Here is a 23,084-nt window from a genome sequence, read left to right on the forward strand (position 1 = left end):
CACGACTATACACTACACTCTACACTGTATCCTTCACTATACACTACACGATTATACACGACACGACTATACACTACACTACTGCAGTATACACTACACTATACACTATTATACACTATACACTACACTACTATACACTATACTACTATACACTACACTATACACTACACTACTACACTATACACTACACTATACACTAGTGCTGTACTAGTACACTATACACTACACTATACACTACTATACACTACACTATATACTACACTATACACTACACTATATACTACACTATACACTACACTATTATACACTACACTATATACTACACTATACACTACACTACTATACCCTACACTATATACTACACTATGCACTACACTACTACAGTATACACTAGTGCTGTACTAGTAGCTCATTGGCATTTTCTGTTTATGTGACAAACCTTACTAATTGTCTGTGTCGGGTGGTGGCGGGTTTAACGACACATTTATATATTTACGCGATCTAACCCAAAAAAAATCTGTATTATGGATGATATCGTTTGCGAAAGCCGACGTGTAAAACTAACACAACTGTTGTTCGCCAATGTTGCACTTTGCAACGGGCACCCTTGCAAAGAGAAGTCTCGCGTTTATTTATTTTAATGACAAACAACTCGCACTCAGAGACGACGTCATTCAATTCTAGGTTTTAAGCTTTCGTGACTGCAAGGATTCATACTCTTAGGTTTTTTCGGTAAAGTCACGTAGGTAAAAAAAATAATAATAAAATAAAACAATAATAAATGAAAATAACTTATTAACCGTGTAAAAAAATATTTAACTAAGCATATTTGTACCATCCTATGTTACCGAGTTGTTGACATCCCCAGCGTTTAACATTGCTGCTATTTTCGTTTTGGCAGCCAACACCGGCCGTACCCTCCCCCTTCTAGCCCCGCCCCCCTCCCCTTCTAGCCCCGCCCACCTCCCCTTCTAGCCCCGCCCCCTCCCCTTCTAGCCCCGCCCACCTCCCCTTCTAGCCCCGCCCACCTCCCCCTTCTAGCCCCGCCCACCTCCCCCTTCTAGCCCCGCCCACCTCCCCTTCTAGCCCCGCCCACCTCCCCTTCTAGCCCCGCCCACCTTCCCCTTCTAGCCCCGCCCACCTCCTCTTCTAGCCCCGCCCACCTTCCCTTCTAGCCCCGCCCACCTCCCCTTCTAGCCCCGCCCACCTTCCCTTCTAGCCCCGCCCACCTCCCCCTCTAGCCCCGCCCACCTTCCCTTCTAGCCCCGCCCACCTCCCCCTCTAGCCCCGCCCACCTCCCCTTCTAGCCCCGCCCACCTCCCCTTCTAGCCCCGCCCACCTCCCCCTTCTAGCCCCGCCCACCTTTCCTTCTAGCCCCGCCCACCTCCCCCCTCTAGCCCCGCCCACCTTCCCTTCTAGCCCCGCCCACCTCCCCCTCTAGCCCCGCCCACCTCCCCTTCTAGCCCCGCCCACCTCCCCTTCTAGCCCCGCCCACCTCCCCCTCTAGCCCCGCCCACCTTCCCTTTTAGCCCCGCCCACCTCCCCCTCTAGCCCCGCCCACCTCCCCTTCTAGCCCCGCCCACCTCCCCTTCTAGCCCCGCCCACCTCCCCCTCTAGCCCCGCCCACCTTCCCTTCTAGCCCCGCCCACCTCCCCCTCTAGCCCCGCCCATCTTCCCTTCTAGCCCCGCCCACCTTCCCTTCTAGCCCCGCCCACCTTTCCTTCTAGCCCCGCCCACCTCCCCCTTCTAGCCCCGCCCCCACAACCTCCCAGTCCCTGACTGCCACATGTAGATAAGCTCCTCCCCCCTCCCCTTAATCAGTATTTAAGATCTTGTCTCTTGGATTTCTCTTCACTTGATACAGTCAATTTAGCTGTGACGGTCCCACCTGAAGACGGAGACTTGTGTTGCCTCCGAAACGTCGTGATTTAAATGAGTTATTTTAATTCATTTTGTTATTATTATTGTACCTATGTGACTTTACCTAAAAAAACCTAGGAGTATGACGTCATTCAAATTTGCCACACATGACGTCACCACGTGACATCCATGACGTAATCTCCGCGTGAGCCTTGCAGGCGACATCCCGCCCAGCCGTTGGGGGGCGAAATCAGCGAATAGTGACGCAATTCCATCTACACTCGCACGTGACGTCATGTCAACACGGCGCGACACCTCCCCCCCCCCCATCAAATACGTCATGTCGCTCGTACCGTCCCTGGTTTTACGTCACCCAGGCTCTTCGCCTTCGCACAATGACGTCACTTTGCCACACATTCTCCAGAAAGCTCACCAAAGTCACCGCTGTGGACACGCGGTCCAAAATCACGTACCGCAGAGCTCCTGGGCTCCCTCGACGGATGATGATGAATAAAAAATTAACCCGTAAAAACAAAGTTTTTCACTATAAATCCTTTATATGCGTGGCGGCTAGAGTCCTCTCGTCCTCTGGCTTGAGATGGCTGCCACCTATGGGTCAGATGATTGCATGGCAGCATTAAGCAATTGGTAATTAAATATTTAATTAATTTTTTCCTAAAAAGTGTAAAAGTTTTGGAATTTTCTTTCACCAAAACACATTGTCACGCACAACGAGTCTGTGTGCAAAATGTCAGCTCGATTGGATCACGGGAAGTGGGTTAAAAAACGACCGAAATATTTGCACGGTCGTAAGCAAGCAAGCACGCAAGCAAGTGAACTTAATATAAAGGATTTAAAAACACAAACTACACAAACTCAGCCTCCTAGTCGCGGCTAGCAGACCTCGACGTTTATCTCCTGAACGTATTGCCATGCCCATCGACACATAGGGTTTAAACCCCCGTCGCATTCTTGTACAGGGAAATGTTGTTAGTGTTTCAGGTCCATACGTCGTACAGCCGTTTTAATACGGGCACATTTAGTTTCATATTTGTGTTTCTCCCTCTTGTGATGGGACTTTGTCTGATGAACGTTGAGATTTATAATAGCACGGGGTGACCAGTAAGGTGTGAATTGGTCTGCAATAAGGTAGGGCGTTGGACAGGTATGATTATAGAGAGCTTAGGTTTTTTTCGGTAAAGTCACGGAGGTAAAAAAATAAATAAATAATATAGAATAAATAGTGATTTATTATTTTATTATTATTTTACCTACGTTGACTTTACCGAAAAAACCTAAGAGTATGAATCCATGCAGTCACGAAAGCTTCAAATCTAGGATTATCTAGCTGCTATTTATATACGTAAGTATAAAAAACATCGGAATGAACATCACGATACAGCGCGGTGACGTCACATCACCGGGAGATAACCCACCCCCACCCTTCTTCTTGTTTCTTTCGGTAAAGTCACGTAGAAGGGAAGTAATAAAATAATAAAAATAAAACATAATAAAACAATTCTCACGACGTTTCGGCTACAACGCAAGCAGCCGTCTTCAGGTGAAGAATGAGACACTACCAAACTAGGAGCTTATATATAAGCTGCATTGGGGGTTGAAGAGCGCCTTAACAAAAAGAATGTGCATGTGAAGAGGAATTTAGCATATTCATGGAAAATGCGTAGGCGTTGGGCGGGGGGGTGTCAAAGTCATATTATGCCCATGCATTATGCAGGATCAGCAGCAACCAAGGGGGGTGCAGGGATTAGCAGTAACAAAGGAAAGGAATGTTAATGATATGTAGCTGCAGTTACTCAACAACCACGTAGAAAACTAAAGTATAAACTACATAAAAAACTAAAGTATAAACTGCATCGCACCATCAGTATACTTACTATACTCTATAATAAGCTGAGTTACTAACAGCAAGTAATACATTACAATTCTACCTCGTAAAAATTCTATAATATGCTTCCATCTAAACCTTATTCTCTTATATCACACGAGCATATACCGTACTATATACTGCCATAGATAAACCCAACATTAAATTATATACTGTATTGCTGTAAAACCAACCTATATCTTATACATTTAATATAACACTATGTATTATTCTACACACCCTAATGTGTATCGAAATGGTTTATTACGTCCTTCCAATGATTGCTGAGCCAGAATCCATCTTCTCGGTTAAAATTGTCTCTGTGTTTGTATATGTGGATCGCCTCATGAACGAATCTCTCATGATAGCCAGATGGCTTGCAGAGAACCTCTGTCTTGGAGAAGTCGATATCATGTGAGCCCACTGAGTTGTAACAGTGATCTGCCACGGCTGAGGTGTTTGTCCTACCGTGTTTCAGGTCAGCTTTATGTTCACGGATGCGGTCCGAGACATGTCGTTTGGTTTCCCCAATGTAACTGCTACCACAGAGGCAACTTAGTTTGTAGACGCCAGGGTACTGTATGTCTGGAACCACATCTTTTACAGACGGTACCAGATCACGGATTTTATGTACTGTGTTGAATCGGACCTGGATCTTGTGTTTAATCAGGATTTTGGAGATCTTTTTTGTGACTCCAGCAATGTAGGGTAAGGTGATGGTCTTGAAAGGCTCCTCAACAGGATCCTTCTTGATGGTTGGAGTGATGGCTTTGCGGATTGTATAGTCGGAGTAACCATTTGCCTTAAGAGCTTGGCGTACGTGTTTGAGTTCACTGGAAATGTGTTCATGGTCGGAGATGCATTGGGCTCTATGATATAGAGTCTTGATGAGGGAATTCTTCTGGGATGGATGGTGGTGGGAATCCGGTTTTAGATAAGCATCCGTGTGGGTGGCTTTCCTGTAGACAGAGTGGCTCATTGAACCATCAGGTCTCCTTTTGATTAGGACATCCAAAAAGGGTAGCTTGCCATCATTTTCGACTTCCATGGTGAATCTGATGGCTGGGTGTATGGAATTGATGTGGTCGAGAAATTGGTCTAGAGCAGGCCGGCCATGTGGCCAGATGACAAAAGTGTCGTCTACGTACCTCTTCCATAAGGTCGGGCGTAGAGTGGCAGTCTGGATAGCGTCCGTCTCAAATTTCTCCATGAAGATGTTGGCTACAACCGGAGATAGGGGGGAGCCCCGGTTGTAGCCAACATCTTCATGGAGAAATTTGAGACGGACGCTATCCAGACTGCCACTCTACGCCCGACCTTATGGAAGAGGTACGTAGACGACACTTTTGTCATCTGGCCACATGGCCGGCCTGCTCTAGACCAATTTCTCGACCACATCAATTCCATACACCCAGCCATCAGATTCACCATGGAAGTCGAAAATGATGGCAAGCTACCCTTTTTGGATGTCCTAATCAAAAGGAGACCTGATGGTTCAATGAGCCACTCTGTCTACAGGAAAGCCACCCACACGGATGCTTATCTAAAACCGGATTCCCACCACCATCCATCCCAGAAGAATTCCCTCATCAAGACTCTATATCATAGAGCCCAATGCATCTCCGACCATGAACACATTTCCAGTGAACTCAAACACGTACGCCAAGCTCTTAAGGCAAATGGTTACTCCGACTATACAATCCGCAAAGCCATCACTCCAACCATCAAGAAGGATCCTGTTGAGGAGCCTTTCAAGACCATCACCTTACCCTACATTGCTGGAGTCACAAAAAAGATCTCCAAAATCCTGATTAAACACAAGATCCAGGTCCGATTCAACACAGTACATAAAATCCGTGATCTGGTACCGTCTGTAAAAGATGTGGTTCCAGACATACAGTACCCTGGCGTCTACAAACTAAGTTGCCTCTGTGGTAGCAGTTACATTGGGGAAACCAAACGACATGTCTCGGACCGCATCCGTGAACATAAAGCTGACCTGAAACACGGTAGGACAAACACCTCAGCCGTGGCAGATCACTGTTACAACTCAGTGGGCTCACATGATATCGACTTCTCCAAGACAGAGGTTCTCTGCAAGCCATCTGGCTATCATGAGAGATTCGTTCATGAGGCGATCCACATATACAAACACAGAGACAATTTTAACCGAGAAGATGGATTCTGGCTCAGCAATCATTGGAAGGACGTAATAAACCATTTCGATACACATTAGGGTGTGTAGAATAATACATAGTGTTATATTAAATGTATAAGATATAGGTTGGTTTTACAGCAATACAGTATATAATTTAATGTTGGGTTTATCTATGGCAGTATATAGTACGGTATATGCTCGTGTGATATAAGAGAATAAGGTTTAGATGGAAGCATATTATAGAATTTTTACGAGGTAGAATTGTAATGTATTACTTGCTGTTAGTAACTCAGCTTATTATAGAGTATAGTAAGTATACTGATGGTGCGATGCAGTTTATACTTTAGTTTTTTATGTAGTTTATACTTTAGTTTTCTACGTGGTTGTTGAGTAACTGCAGCTACATATCATTAACATTCCTTTCCTTTGTTACTGCTAATCCCTGCACCCCCCTTGGTTGCTGCTGATCCTGCATAATGCATGGGCATAATATGACTTTGACACCCCCCCGCCCAACGCCTACGCATTTTCCATGAATATGCTAAATTCCTCTTCACATGCACATTCTTTTTGTTAAGGCGCTCTTCAACCCCCAATGCAGCTTATATATAAGCTCCTAGTTTGGTAGTGTCTCATTCTTCACCTGAAGACGGCTGCTTGCGTTGTAGCCGAAACGTCGTGAGAATTGTTTTATTATGTTTTATTTTTATTATTTTATTACTTCCCTTCTACGTGACTTTACCGAAAGAAACAAGAAGATGAATCCCTGCAGTCACGAAAGCTTTAAATCGAAATTTAACCACCCCCACCCCTCAACACGCGCCGATGACGTCACCGCGCACAGAATCCCAAACACACACGCCGATGACGTCACCGCGCCACAGAATCCCAAGCAAACACACGCGCCGATGACGTCACCGCGCCACAGAATCCCAAGCAAACACACGCGCCGATGACGTCACCGCGCCACAGAATCCCAAGCAAACACACGCGCCGATGACGTTGCCGCGCCACAGAATCCCAAGCAAACACACACGCCGATGACGTCACCGCGCCACAGAATCCCAAGCAAACACACACGCCGATGACGTCCCCGCGCCACAGAATCCCAAGCAAACACACGCGCCGATGACGTCACCGCGCCACAGAATCCCAAGCAAACACACGCGCCGATGACGTCACCGCGCCACAGAATCCCAAGCAAACACACGCGCCGATGACGTCACCGCGCACAGAATCCACAAACAAACACACGCGCCGATGACGTCACCGCGCACAGAATCCCAAACAAACACACGCGCCGATGACGTCACCGCGCACAGAATCCACAAACAAACACACGCGCCGATGACGTCACCGCGCACAGAATCCCAAACAATTCTAGATTTGAAGCTTTCGTGACTGTAAGGATTCATACTCTTAGGTTTTTCCGGTAAAGTCACGTAGGTAAAAATAAAAATAAATAATAAAAATAATAGAAATGATAATAGAAATAAATAATAAATCACGGCGTTTCGGATTCAACACAAGTCTCCGTCATCAGGTGGGACCGTCACAGCTAAATTTACTGTATCAAGACAAACACACGCGCCGATGACGTCACCGCGCACAGAATCCCAAACACACGCGCCGATGACGTCACCGCGCACAGATTCCCAAACAATTCTAGATTTGAAGCATTCGTGGCTGTAAGGATTCATACTCTTAGGTTTTTTCGGTAAAGTTACGTAGGTAAAAAAATAATAATAATGTAAATAAATAATAAATCTCGACGTTTCGGAGGCAACACAAGTCACCGTCATCAGGTGGGACCGTCACAGCTAAATTTACTCTATCAAGACATACACACGCGCCGATGACGTCACCGCGCACAGAATCCCAAACACACGCCGATGACGTCACCGCGCACAGAATCTCAAGCAAACGCACGCGCCGATGACGTCACCGCGCACAGAATCCCAAGCAAACACACGCGCCGATTACGTCACCGCGCACAGAATCCCAAGCAAACGCACGCGCCGATGACGTCACCGCGCACAGAGTCCCAAGCAAACGCACGCGCCTATGACGTCACCGCGCACAGACTCCCAAACAAACACACGCGCCGATGACGTCACCGCGCACAGAGTCCCAAGCAAACGCACGCGCCTATGACGTCACCGCGCACAGAATCCCAAGCAAACGCACGCGCCTATGACGTCACCGCGCACAGACTCCCAAACAAACACACGCGCCGATGACGTCACCGCGCACAGAGTCCCCAAACAAACACACGCGCCGAGGCCCGCGTGACGTCATTCCGTGTACGGCTGTTGCTGCGGTGACGTCGCACGGGTCGCGTCGCTGCGCGCACGGCGCGACATGGCGGCGGCGGCGGCGCTGGAGGGCCGCGTTTGACTCTGAGCTCGTGGTGGTGGTGGTCGTGGTGGTGGTCGTGGTGGTTGTGGTGGTGCACGGAGGCCCTTTGGTGAGGAGGTGGGGAGGTGTGGGTCCCACCGCGGTGGGGGACGAGACAGCGACACCGAGCCGGAGAGAGCGAGAAGACAACCACAGGCACCGCGAGTTTCTACACAGACACACACACGGGGAGCAATGGGGGCCAACCAGAGCTCGGACGCCGAGGCGGGTCCGTTCGCCGGCGCTGAGGGCCCTGGAGCCCGAGGTTCGGGGCCCGCGACCCCCACGACGGCGGCGGCAGCGGCAGCGGCCGCGGCCTCCGCCTCGTACCGAGCTGGCGTCGTCGCCGCCGCCGCCTCGAGTCGCGGGTCCGCGGGGCTGAGGGAGCGGGAGCGGGAGAGGGAGCGGGCCCTGGGGGGAGTCCCCGGGAGACGTTCGCCGGCCTCGTCTCGCGGCTCGGGCGACTCGGAGGGGAGCAGCCCCGACGAGGGCGACGCGCCGGCGTCAGCGGCGGCGGCGGCGGCGGCGGCGTCAGCGGCGGGAGGCATCCTGGGCCTGGCGGGGATACCGCGCTCCCTGCCCGTGCGCTTCGCCCCGCACCTCTTCGGCGGTGATTACACGCGGGACGCACACACCGCACCGCACACCGCACACTAAACACACCACACACACATCACACCACACACACCTTACACCACACACACCACACACACACACCTTACACTACACACACCTCACACACACACCTTACACTACACACACCTTACACCACACACACAACACACACACCACATACACACCACACACACACCTTACACTACACACACCACACACACCTTACACCACACACACCTTACACCACACACATCACACACACACCACCACACACACCTTACACTACACACACCACACACACCGCACACCACACACATCACACACACCACACACACCTTACACTACACACACCACACACACCTTACACCACACACACCTTACACCACACACATCACACACACACCACCACACACACCTTACACTACACACACCACACACACCGCACACCACACACATCACACACACCACACACACCTTACACTACACACACCACACACACCTTACACCACACACACCGCACACCACACGCACACACACACAACCACACACACACCACACACACACCGCACACACCACACACACCACACACACACACACAACCACACACACAACCACACACACACCGCACACACACACCGCACACACCACACACACCACACACACACCGAACCACATACATACACACCACACACACACACTGCACACACCACACACACACCATACTACACACCACACACATCCCACACACACCACATACACATACCACACACACTCACACACCACACACACCGCGCACTACACACACACTACACACATACATCACACACACCCACCACACACACCACACACACACCACACACCGCACACCACACGCACACACACTACACACACACCCCAGTAGCTAGAGCCTGCCGCCTTTGTCTTCGCCTCACACATCGTGGTCGTCTTCACCCCATCGCCACGTGAATGTCCCCTTCCCCCCGTGTCTCTTCGCAACCTCTGGCTGTGTCTCTTTCGTCTCTCGCCGAATTCTCTCCCCACGTGTATCTCTTACCCACACCTTCCATTCCGCCTCTTAACATCTTCAGTCCGTCTTTCCTCTCAATCATTTCTGTCTTCGTCTTTCCTCTAACCTGTATCCACTGTATCCATCATCCCTCAAACCTCTTGTTCGTTCTCCTTTGTCTCCCAGCTCACCTGCTCAATTGTATTTCCTCTCGCTCGCCTCGCCTGTATTCGCTTCCATCTCATTCTTTTTTTCTCTCTCCCATCTCTCACCTGTCCCCACTCTCGTTTCAATATGTTTCTGCCTCTTTCCCTACCTTCTTGCGCACTCTCAACCTCTCTGCTCCCCTCCTTTCCCATGCCCTATCTCTAACCACCCCCCACACACCCATCACGTGTTTTTCTTTGTCTCTGCTCGCGATAATTAACTGTAACGCGGTGGGTTTCGGTAACGCCGTGTGTCCTCACATCCCCGCCACGGGAACGTGGAATTTCCACGACGATCTCGGTGCGCCGTCATAAACAGCCGGGGATGCGTGTCGTTTGGTTGTTAAAATCCGTCGACTTTTGGCGTTAGCGGTGGGGAATCCCGCTCCGGTTCTGTGTTCGTCAGCACCACGTGTCTCTTTGTTTCATGAATTAGGTCGCTTTCCACCAAATGGTCAAGTGAGCGGTGGGCATGGCATGGTTGACCTTACTTAATCTAAGTCCACTACGCCACAGGACGATGACACTCGCTGATTACCCCCCCCCCCCCCCCACGAGCACTGGTGATGATGTAAATAGTTGTACATGGCTCGGAGTTGAACCAACGTACGGACAGCTTTAGCAGACGACAAGGGCAACGTGTAAGGATTTTAAGTGGCATTGGGTAACTGCTGTGCGGTTAAAATTAAACGGGGAAAAAATATGCTGGTGCTGGGTTGGCACGGCGGTGAGCAGATGACAAAACAACACACGCGTCAGAAAACATTAACGGAAGAGAGATAGCATAGGCGACGTTTCGGGCAATGGCCCATCGTAGTGGCGAGAGTTTTTTTTTATGTAATTACTATTGAATACTTCCACAGATGTATACTTATAGATCGTCGTCTGTACAGTAGCTTGCCTGCGAAACCAACGCACTTCCGGTACTGCCTGCTGCTTATTCTGATTTGGGTGCTTAGATCCTTGGGACGTTAAGTAGCAATATAAAATCTGGATATTTTCTTTGTCGCCTGTGAAGAGGGGATGGATGCTTGAACATTTTGTTAACACTTGTGAGAATTTGCAACAATACCACAAGAGACGTGTACCCTCCGGGCTCTGGGGGACCACCTGGAGAAGATTCCAGGCAAGCGTTGACAACGATGGTGAACAAGTGGAGACTCGGATTTTTTTTTGTTCAAGCTATTAACATACATTCGTTATGTTACGGTGTATTATCCGTTCTTTTTCCATAAAAAAACGATAGTCTCATATAAGTATTAAAAAAAATTTGATAAGCACCCTGTATATATCAACTATATATTTTCCTTACATAGCATTGGTCTTATTTCGCGGGGCCATTTGGAAAAGCAACAGGCAAACTAGAGGGAGGGCTGTGTTATTGACGAATGTTGCGAGTATGTCTTTGTTTCTGGCCTCTTGAATTGGCTGTTTGTTTAAACTCACGTGGAAGCCGCTTAATACAGAGGGATGGATTGGGGAGGCTCATCCTCGGGGCCTGCCTCATGAGCTCATTAGCAACCCCACGTGACCAGGGCCCAAGGATTTATCTTTTTACTGAGGCGACACAAACTGATGGGGTTAAATACAATCAGGGGGGGAATTGGCCATGAAATATCCCCCCCAGTGCATCAGCAGCACCAACCACACCACCCTCTTGTTAAAAAAAGTCTCAAGAATTGGTGAAGGCCTTTCTGGATAAAATGTAATAATAATGATTTAAATGTATAAAGCGCCCAGGACACGCTGGTGGGAGTCTGTCGCTTGGCTTGGCCTGGGAACCCCTGTGAATTCCCCAGGAAGAGCTAGAGTCTGTCGCCAGGAAAAGAGAGGTCTGGACCGCCACTACTCAACACGCCGCCACCGCGACCCTCACCAAGACAAGCGGCCTGGGAAAACGAACGAAATCGCACTTAAACAGTCCTTCTCCGGGTGCTATACATGAAAAGGCGGAACATAGTTTATCAGCAACCAAGTAGAGAAGAAGCGAGAAAGACTTTTGAGATTTTAATATTTTGTAAGTGTCTCTTTGGAGTCTTGACCTCGAGGGACAAGGAGCTCCAGAGAGAGAGAGAGTAGATGCCGCTGAATGAGGGCCTTCTGTGTGCGCCGTGGGGCTTTTGAGTTGTTTCATTGACCGTTGCGTTACGCTCGTCAATGTTGGTGGGCCAAGAGAGGGGAGCATAGACATACAGCACAACAATGTATTTGTCTGTACGCTGCGGCTCACAAGGTAGCATTGCAGCCGCCTATAATACCTGTTGTGTGCACTGTGGTCACCCACATTGTCCAGGCTCAACCCTTTTACATAGTTTCTGAGATCTTAAGATTGGGCACATTCCGAGTGATTTGGTGATATAGGCTTCCTTGATAGAGGAGTTTACTTTTTTACCTGAAAAAGGTAGAATTGTGTCCTGCTTTTAGTTATACATTCTCAGTGTTTGTCTTAACTAGGACTTGTTTCAAGTGGGGACAGTGCAATATAAGAGTATCTTGATTGAAATCAGCAACTACATTACTGTGTCCAAACAGTGACCTCAACAGGCGAGGCCTGGGGTGGCTCTCACCAATAAGGGGAATTGAGAAAGTGCTACAATTTATGTTTTTTTTTATTTCGTAGCGTACTTTGTTCAAACCTACGGAAGGGCACATTGCTCAGAGCAGCAGTACTCATTTGTGCTTTGGCATCCCAAGTCAGCAGACATTGAAGGCATTCCCTTGTTTCACCACTCGTGCTCGCCATTCCAGGCAGGAGGGGTTTATACTTCCTTATAGAATTAATATTTCCTTATGGCTTGTGTGGTGTAACGGTTACCACACTTGCAACTCACCGGTCGCTGTTTTTTCCCCCAAACGCAGCAGTTAAAACCACGGGGGTATTTTTTTAATGCCCCCTCCCCCTGTTCTCTGTCCATCCATCGTTTTATATGGCACACACCACATTAGGTTGATCGGCTGGTTCGTGTGTGGTGGAGCAAAGTGGATAATTCCCACCTGTTCCAAGGTGTCTCAACAATATGGAAGAGTAGGGAAAATACTAGCGGGGATCTAAGGAGCTCCTTCCGTGTGGAGGCCATTCTTCTCCCTTTCATATTTCCCCTCGAGTACCGTCAGGCTATGTTTTGCTGCCATTGCTTTTACTGTAACGGGTTTAACAAAGTGGATTACCTGACAAAGTGGAACCAGCTTTGTGCAAACACTGAGCTTAAATTGAAGTTGACACAATGTATTAAAAATCCATTCCAGCCGCAGAGAAAATACTGATGGGAAGCTTTAGCTCACTGTTTTATGTCTTTTAGTGAAAAGTTAGTCATGCAAACTTTGCTTTCAGGGTCTGTTTGACTACTCAAAGGGGCTAATGTGATTAGAAAGTACAGTAAATGGTTAACTATTTAAACATGGTGGTCGTGTTTATTTGGTTTGTATTGTGGGGTGTCTAGAATGGCTCTTGACTGAATAAGTAACTGTTTGGCAAATTGAAATTAAGTATAATACAAATAAATGTATAGCCCTTTATCTCAGTCCCACTGCCTTCCTCAGCACACTTTTTGAGATAGTTTGTTAACCGCATTCACAATGCTAGTTACTGCTGTTGGTGAAAGAGGAGGATTTAAGATTGGTTCAGATATCACTTTCCACTGATTAGACAACCTCACTAATTAGAATTTTTAAAAATCATCCTCATAATATGGTGTATTTTTGACGGTAATTTATCTCTAGTTTTAGCAAATGTGGCCTGTTTATGGAATAAGTCATTGGTTTGCCACGCATAAACATCATGGCAACAGGCATGAAAAAGTTATTTTGTCGAAGTACATCTCACACCTCGGTATTTTAAGAGCATTTCTCCTTTTATTAAAAAGGTGGACAACTTATTTGTATCTGAATAATAGTCCTAATTGAGTGATAGCTTGGCCCCAGCAAAAAATAAACAATTGATCATTGTACAGTACTAATTTTCTTTAAAGTATCTGAAACATTCTTCCGAAATTGTGGAACTGCCCTCACAGCCATGGCCAGGAATCATTCGTGCCGTCGGCTTCATAGCGCAGCGTGATAACCTCTTTGGCTTATACTAATTGCAGTTACAGTGTTAAGTGTCATTCGTAGAATTACATTTAAACTGTTTGCATTAGTTTGTGCCTATCTTCACACTCTCCCACCCCCACCACCTACCTTGCTCTCCGACACCCTGATTTGACTCGGCCCGTCTCGCCTGCATGCGTCCCTCACCCCCATCCCTGAACCCACGCAGGGCTCAAGTGCCCTATCTGCTCCAAGTTCGTGCCGTCCGATGAGGTGGAGGTTCACCTGGTAATGTGTCTCACCAAGCCTCGCGTCTCCTACAACGGTGAGGCCTCCTCCACCGCCTGCGATTGGTTTGTACTCCGGTACTTTTTTTGTCATCACCACTGCCGGACGAAGGTTTCCCTGAGCAATCGCCATCCGTCGCGATCCTGTGATGTCACTAATCCTACTAGCCACCTGCACAAGAGATTAAATCGTAACTCTTGTCCACTTGTTGGGCGTCCTCTCGGATGCGTTACGTTCCTTTGGCTGCCACGCATGGAGTTATTCTCGCCCACAGGTCATCGTACCTTTTAGCGACATGTTCTGTCCAAGCCCCCTACTTACTTTTCTTAACTCTCAAAATTGTCTGTTACAGACTTATTCTCCAACCCATTGTAATCTCCAGGCTTATTTTCACAAAACCAAAATTCTCTTTTCGTGCAATTTCCTGCACGCATCACGAGCCTTAAGATTTGATTCGACGCATTTGTCACAATACCCAATTTTCTCGATTGTGTGTGAGAACGACATCTGGTGTTTATGGGGGTGGGGGTTACCTGTGTCTGGGTGGCGTAGAGGACGTACTGACGAAAGATGCTGGCGAATGTGCCATCTGCCTGGATGAGATGGATCAAGGAGACACAATTGCGCGGCTGCCCTGCCTCTGTATTTATCATAAGGGGTGAGTAACGGCGCTGTGGTGCGTTTTCCGTGTCACGGCACACTCGACACTCGTTCGCGCCGCTAATCATGCGCAATTGCTGTTGTCATGACAAAATAACGTGAATTGGCTCTTGTGGTGCCCCAATAGCGGTCTGTTAATTTATTTTGAAGGTACAATGGAAAAAAACAATTTTTTTTATTTGTAGTGCAGTGCTTAAAAGGAAACTGACGTTTGCGTTTTTTGGCCAAAACGCTACTGGAGGTGGCCGTTTCACCATAAAGTAGCAAACAGCTGTGACGTTCTGTGTTGCCACCGCGTTGCTGTCGTCCTTGACACGTTCATGGTTATGATTTGCTAATTTGTCAACTGCAAACTAAAAAAAAAGGAAAACATTAAACCAGCTTAACTTTTGTCTCCTTGCAAACTCTGACTTCAGCATATTATCCCGCTTACTTATTTACACGAGTGTCTTGAGGAATTATGTTTCACGTGTCACATGGCGCAGGAGAGCGTGGTAGACATGTAAAGTGAAATGTATCCACACCAACCTAAAAAGTGACACCACCTCCAGCTTGGATGTGATAGACACCCTTGGAAGCACATTAATCTTTCATAAATATTTGCCAAGTTGCCTTTTGAAGTTGCTGGTTCATTTAAATTGTATGTATATGTTCAGGCATATGTGATAAGATGCTTGCATGTTTCTGAACAAAAATATTCTGCGCAAAGGACTAGTATTTTTGGAGCACAGGATTCACCCATGCCACACTCTCGTGGGTATTGTTCTAATGAGCGTTGGCAATCTATTTAAAATGCTAATTACATTTGTAAATACACAAGTAGACCAGGAATGCAGCTCATCCCATCAGATCTCAGGAGTCTTAAGAAGAGTTCAACCCAGATAGTGATTGGATGGGCGATCACGACGCATAACTTAGGTATGAAAAAACAAGAATAGGTTTTACCCTTCATGGCATTAAAACAGGTGTTAAGATTTTGATTTAAAGCTTTCGTGACTGCAGGGATTCATGTTCTTGGTTCTTTCGGTAAAGTCACGTAGAAGGGAAATAATAAAATAATAAACATATAAAACAATAAAAATTCTCACGACGTTTCGACTGCAACACAAGAAATCATCATCAGGTGTGAAATCCACAGCAAGAAAATTTTGAAAAAAGTGGCCACTTTATTATTTCCCTTCTACGTGACTTTACCGAAAGAACCAAGAATATAGGTTTTAAGATGTTCAAACACCAAATATAAACCTTTGGCAAGGATGCAAGTCTGCATTAACCACACGTACTTGTGGTGAACATGCAAACAAACATGCTCTGATAAGATATGCATTGTGTTTGAAACCGATTCGCCTGCAGCAGAGACGGCAGCCTTCTTTAGGGCCTAGTCTCACTACCAGTGTGAGACCAGAGAACGCAAAAAGACAAACAGTACAAAGACTGCCACTATCAGAGCATTTTTAGCTTGGGGATGAGCATTTACAAATAGGACTTTTTTGCTAGTAGCCTAAAACACCTGTGCATAATACAGGTGTTTTAGGCTCCCTCCCTTGGGCTACGTGGTGGGCAGCAGAAGGAAGTGCAGCAAAATCTATTGTTGTACTCTACTTTGCTCGCTCATCTACGTTCGCCGCATTCACCGAAGCTCGCAGACCAGCGTGGTGAAGTACGGTCAAACAACTTCCCGTGGCTTGCACTGTGTGGGGAGCCCCCCCCCCCCTGTCCAGCAGTTGGTTTGTTGACAAAAAGCCTGCATACCTCTTACCTAAATTTGTTGCAGGCATGTAGAAACAGCTACACTGAGCGCTACACACATGGCTTTTCTTGTGACTCAATACTATCGGTGCTGTGTATCAACTTGTGACTGACCTTGGACCTTCACCTGTGTTCCTTGCAGATGTATTGACTCGTGGTTTAAAGTGAACCGCTCCTGTCCTGAGCACCCGCCTGACTAACATGACTAGACCCGCCCAGAAAGGTAAAACATGCGGCTGCTTTTTTTTTAAGTGAACCGGCGTTTTTTATTGATAATGACTGGGCCCGTTTGAACAGGCACCTTTGAGCCCCAGGTAAAGTTCCAGGTTGCAGGGGAGGGGGGCCCCTTGGAAACGAATTGAGTGAAAACGTGGCCTCAAAATGAATTGACGGGCTCGACAGGTGGTGCAGTGTATTGTCAAATACTGCGCTACGAATCCCGGAGACGCTACAAGTTCGATTCCCACCTGCAGCTAGCATAGGTGGCAAAGTCATATTCCAGCCAGTCCTGGAGAAACCCAGGTTCACCAAACCTGCACCGAGTTATGCTTGAACAACTTCAATGACAGACAGTGTTGGTTTGGTGGGAGGGTGGCGCACGGCAGAGGTCGCAAACGGGTTTTGATTCCTTACCCGTACCAGCCGGGTATGGGTACCCGTACGCTACCCGTACCCTACCCGAAATGAGTGACAAACGGCTACTCACCGGTGACTCACGGCCTACCCGTACCCGGCCGCACCAGGGTCGCAAACGGGTACCCGTACCCGGCCGGGTAGGGTACAGGTATCGGGTACCCGGTTGCGACCTGTGGCGCACGGGGGCTTTAGTCAGCAGTGAATTGACAAATGGCTGTTGATTTTTAGTTTTGACGAATTCACGGCAAATTATATTTGTGTCTCATGCCATCATTGGGCCTGTGTTCTAGTTTTTTGTCTTCTTATTAGACTGATGGAAGTCCCATTGCACATGTGCAATTGAGTCTTGGTAAATTTAGTACATCGAGCAAGGCAGCCTTGGCATGATTGCCATATTGGCATGATCTTTTCGATCATGGGGGATGTTGTAACCCAGGCTTCTCGGGTAACTTACCGAATTGGCATATTCTGACCGGTCATTTTGAGGAGTGTGGGCGGGGGGGGGAGAGGTGTGTTGTGTGTCCATCTCAAATAACTCGTATGTCACCTTATGTTCAAGTAAAGTCGTTGCAAGTCATGCTAAGGCCCCTAATAAGTTGGATGTTTACAGCTGTGCAGCTCTTAATGCACGTTGGTGCTTATAGTTGAATGTCAGGTGAATACATTTTAATTCTCATGGTGCTTGTTTTCTATGGTGGGCGATGCTTTCGTGTTACGTTTCTCAGCTGGTTTTTTTAACCCGTACGTTTTTGTTGATAAATGGGGTTAAATCTGCTCGGCGAATGTGTGCAGAATGCATAACGCTGTTGGATATTCTGTGATTGTTATCCCTTGGAGTCAGTGGTGTGCGTTGCAATGAGTGTTTATTAGCCACAATACTCTCTCACTTTAAACCTGCACTGACAGTCTCGATAAATAGAGCAAAACTGTGTTGGCTATTTAAATTATTTACAAACACTGCAGGAAGATGGCATGTGAATTTTTTTTTCCATGTGTCAAGAGAGTGCCAAAGAAAAGTACTGGTAAAATTCTAATAATTACCATGTGAAAGACGTAGCAACAGAGCCAAAACTAACACTTTGTGTTGTGTAAAGTAGCCATGCCTACGTTTAGTTTTATTTAACTTTTTTGTCCTCCACTTGAAATAATTTAAAACACGCAAGTTATGTGGGCGTGCTTCTGAACTTGAACGTCATGGGCCTGTGGCAGCATGGTTAAAACTGAAAGCACGTGTCCGTCGAGAAAATGAGGAATGCCAACATACGCCCACTTCACTGGTTTCACCCCCAATCTTCATCCACGTTATTGTAAAAGCAGCGAGATGTGATAATTGGTTCTTTACCCTTCTATCTGGCAACAAAACTGACACCTTTTTACAAGGAGTCATGTTTGCATAGACCGCAATACCTGCAGTCATAAATAAAAATAAAAGACATAACTCTGATAATGTGCACTGTCCTTGAAGTTGATTGGTCCACACCCGAGACAGCTTTCCTTAGAGCCTAGTCTCACATGGCAAATGAGGTCCCCATAGGACAGCGAGATGTGCTTGTGTATACTAGGAGGGCAGTTGTCTCTGTGATTGTCTTGACCCCCCCCTCCCCCGATGGTGACCTCATGCCTCTGCTTTGCTGTGCAGTGGCGGCCTGATCACCACCAGCCCACGTGCCGCGGGGAGAGCGACCTGAGAGCAATCAAACGAGAGGCTTTTGATTTTTTTCTGAGTATTTTGCTCCCCCACCCACCCTCCATCACGACTTGAGCCTTAACCGCGCACTTTACCTCCGCCCTCCCGCCCGCTCTCTACGGCGGGGTCGAGGCGGGGAGCACGAAGGCGGGTGGCAGAACCCCCCCCTCCCAATCCCTCCACTTCTCCCCAATCAAAACCACGACTACCTTAAACCCCCCCCCCAGCCCCCAGTCCCAATGTGTCCCGTGTTGCGGTTGGAAATGACACGTGTGCTCTATTTGCCCCGTACGGCTGTTGCTGGTGCATCACTGACAGCGACATATACTGAACTGCCCCCTGTAATTTATTATCCATCGAGCTTTCATACCGATACGGGCCCGATTTTATCGAGAGGCAGTGTGATGAGCAACCGACATATAGGATGGGTGCTCCCGTCAGCGTGTGTGCTAGCGAGCAAGCCCCGGTCGCGTTCCTGTCGTGTCATGTGGAGACAATTGTCCGTTATCGAAATATTTAGCGAAATGGCAGAAAATGTAAAAGCTGTCCGAGGTGTCCTTGTGGCCAAATTTTTGAACTTTAAAATGTAAAGTATGTTGTTTTTGAAGCGGGAATCTGTTTCCAGTCTTTGAAAGTATGACGCCCGTTGTAGATACAGAAGCTGAATTTATAGTCTGTGTCAAGATTTCCTGACCATAATCAGAATATAAGGGATTGAGGCAAAACAATTATAAACTATAAGTAAATTGATTTCAAGTTTGTGCTTTGATCTATCAAGGTAAAGAGCTGTTGAACCAAACAACGTCGTCGCGAATGCATTTTTTTCCCGAACGTCATTTCCATCCCTTGGATATTTTCTAAACATTTCCTGAAGCTGGTGGTGTTTTTAACTTTTAGTTTCACATTTTCTTCAACAATGATGTGGCTTCGCTTAAATATCCTTGTCCATTGCACGCCGGAGAAGAAACAACCATGCAGGAATTAGGCCAAAACTGTAATTCGGGAGATGATTTATCTCCATTTACCCTTCCATGTGTGAAGAATAAATACATACGTTGCACCATCCAATATATAATGAACCGGAAAAAAATATATATATTTCCTAACACATTATTTTTGAGAGCATTTACAGAAATAAAATTGCCACATTACAGAAGGAAAGTGCACTCAGTGACATGGGGCTGTGCCTTTTAAAGTGTCGCGTTGCTCCGTGCGCTAATTCGCACTGTAAAAATTCCCAGTGAGGCTTTCTTTTCTCTCTATTTAATTAAAACGCAATCGAATTGATAACACACTCCTATTTAGATGCTTGAAATTTTTGCCGCGTTTGACCTCCTTGAAATATCTGCCACACAGGAACAAATTTTATTTCACGTGAACAGAATGTTTATCGTTTTTTTTCCAGCCTGTAACATTTTCATTTTTGGTTTCTAAACTTTTGTGTTTGCTTGGAGACGAGACGGGAGTGTTGCTTGTAGGTGAATTCTGCGTCGCAGTCGTGTAAGCATTGCTCTTTACGCATGGTCCGACAGGTCTGGCGATCGTAGAACTACCTCCGTTAATGCTTTGTAAGAAAAATAAGAGGCCTTTATGTTTTAACATTTCAAATTGACACATTAAAGCCACCTGCAGTAGGAAGCATATGCCCTATACTGCTAGGAATAGGTGCTCTGTAGAATGGTGGGCATTTGCACAGTTTATCAATCTTTTGCATCACAGTACAATGAAATACGTCGATTAAATAATTTGAATCTAAACAGACAAACAAAAAAACTTGATGTCACTTTGGAAGTTGTTTCTAAAACACTGAGAAGAGGGGGGAGGGGGGCGTTGGTGCCAGGGATCGATTTGCACACTTTACCACTAACCTTCTTAACAAAAAAAAATTCCCCCCCATAATTTAACGTTTACAGAGACGCAAATGCGACGTTATCCGAGCGTGTGCGGCGGCGGGGTCGCGTTGTATGTACGTGTAGCCATTGTATTATTTAAGCCGTAAGTGGGAAAAAAAAACGTAATCGGGGAAACACGGACGGATGCGTTGGCCCTCACGCCAGGGGCCTTCTGCGTGATTTTTGTACAGAGAAAAAAAAACGTGTCGGCCTATTGAGTCCTCGCCTAGCACCGGGTAGTCCTGTGGTCTTGTGCGTCTTTAACAGAATCCTCCCCCCCCCCTCCCTACAAACGGAAAGTGGTGTTTGTGTATGTGGACTCGAGGCAGTTTGTAAGAAAACTTTTCACGCAAACAAAGGTTACATGAGTTTGTTGTTGTTATTGTTGGCGGAGAAAGTGGCGTGGTTGTTCAGGCGTATTTTCATTAAATCCCCTCCACCTGAATAGCTGGCGTTTCCAAAATATTATCACGTACCTTTTTTATATTGCAAATATACACACACATATATATTTTAAAAAGTGTAGTTACAATTTAAGGCAGTAGGGCAGGTGTGTCTTTTTAAAACTTTCAACTTGTGTTTTGTAGGAAATGCAATTGACACATTAATTTTCATGACCAGAAACCCAGATTTAAACAAATTAAACGCAAACGTAGGCTGTCGAAATATAAACAAGATCTATTGCATGTAACCGTGGAGTTTCATGGAAAATTTGTAGTGTGAGTGTATATAGTCGAACGTCTGGCCGAGTCTGTGCGATGCCTGGTTAAGGCAGTCTGTGTGTCTTTGAAATTTGGTGGCTCATCATTTTGTACATGTCAATAAATATAGCAAAAATGCATTATACATTCATGGTGGCAAGTGTCTTTTTTTTCTTTTGTGCCTCTGTGGGATTGTTAGCTTCCAACTCTGCTTTTGTGTGTTTTCTGATTATGTTTTCGTCTTGGTGCTGAATGGTTGAGTCTCGAACGTGATGCGGTAAATGTAATTTTTATTTCAAGCGAACCAAGGGGCAGTTGCAGTTAGAGCCATGTGTTCAGTGCCTGTGTGAATTATGCTTTGTCGTTGGAAAAAAAATCTCAATGAATTGCACAAAAGCATCTTTCGGCAAGAGGTGCCTTCAATCCTCTGGCCATTTCCATACGGCGTGTGAGCTAAGTGTCTCTTCGTCTGTGAGAATTCATAGTTTGCACGTGACGCTTGTGTGCATTGTGCAGTTGTTCGCCCCTCTTCCATAAAAGCCGTCGCACAGTGGGTGTATCGCTCGCGCAAGAGGCAACTTGGCGTGTCTGGTTTGAAATGTCGTAAAAATGACAACGGTTTGAATGGGCTCCTTCAGAGAGTGAACCGCTGCCACATGCAATCGCAATTACACCGCTGGATGAATCATTTTGGTTGCGTAACAAGACCGTGCACCGGTCCGCTTGCGTGCTGACTTTTTGAATCGCACACTTGTGTGTGTGTGTCAGAGAGTGTGTGTGGGGAGCGGTAGTGTAGCGGTTAGCGCGCTGCTCTACGAACCCGGTGTCCCGAGTTCGATTCCCAGTCACGGCAAACGTCGGTGACGATTATCTGAACCGGTCCTGGGCCTCCCCTAGGTTGACTCGGCCTCATGAGTAACTGGTGTGGTGTGTAAACATCGCCACTGGGGAGACAAAGGCGGTCGGGCGTGGTGCTGGGAGGGTCTGTCTTTTGTGTTTACAAGCTCTTTAATGCAGGGTTTTAGTTGGATTAGATCGCGTAAATGTGTCTTTAAACCCGACACAGCTAAGGGTTGTCACGTAAACAGAACGTGGCCAATTCGGCACTAGTCCAGCGCTAACCGGTGTGTTTTGAGAGCCAAGCCACAATATTTACAATCTGATTACGACGTTTCGCCAGTAATTACAACTAGCTTCATCAGGCGACAGCCAGATTTGTGGAGAAGTCCTCTGGTTTCGTTCCTTAAATAGAGGCGTAGATGCCATGACAATACTTGTGCGCAAAGGAGGGGGGGGGAGATCTAACCGAAGAAAACGC

The 23,084-nt window shown here is 47.0% G+C and overlaps 1 protein-coding gene across 1 annotated transcript; it reads left to right on the forward strand.

Annotated features, from left to right (window-relative positions):
- Positions 1-8,215: 8,215 nt before the first annotated feature.
- Positions 8,216-21,911, forward strand: LOC133354797 (E3 ubiquitin-protein ligase ZNRF2-like). Its single transcript, XM_061571917.1, has 5 exons — positions 8,216-8,910; positions 14,383-14,478; positions 14,994-15,099; positions 16,993-17,073; positions 19,126-21,911. The coding sequence occupies exons 1-4, from the start codon at positions 8,496-8,498 to the stop codon at positions 17,048-17,050; spliced, it is 675 nt and encodes a 224-aa protein (XP_061427901.1). The 5' UTR covers positions 8,216-8,495; the 3' UTR covers positions 17,051-17,073; positions 19,126-21,911.
- Positions 21,912-23,084: the final 1,173 nt, after the last annotated feature.

This window comes from Lethenteron reissneri, chromosome 49 (assembly GCF_015708825.2).
Source record: "Lethenteron reissneri isolate LAM-NWPU_2019-01 chromosome 49, ASM1570882v1, whole genome shotgun sequence".
NCBI classification, from domain to species: Eukaryota; Metazoa; Chordata; class Hyperoartia; order Petromyzontiformes; family Petromyzontidae; genus Lethenteron; species Lethenteron reissneri.

Excerpts from the sequence above, each read along its gene's own strand:
- LOC133354797 (XM_061571917.1), top strand. The coding sequence starts at position 8,496 with ATGGGGGCCAACCAGAGCTCGGACGCCGAGGCGGGTCCGTTCGCCGGC. Across the intron at positions 8,911-14,382 it reads CGCCCCGCACCTCTTCGGCG|GGCTCAAGTGCCCTATCTGC; the intron begins GTGATTACACGC and ends GAACCCACGCAG. Across the intron at positions 15,100-16,992 it reads CTCTGTATTTATCATAAGGG|ATGTATTGACTCGTGGTTTA; the intron begins GTGAGTAACGGC and ends TGTTCCTTGCAG.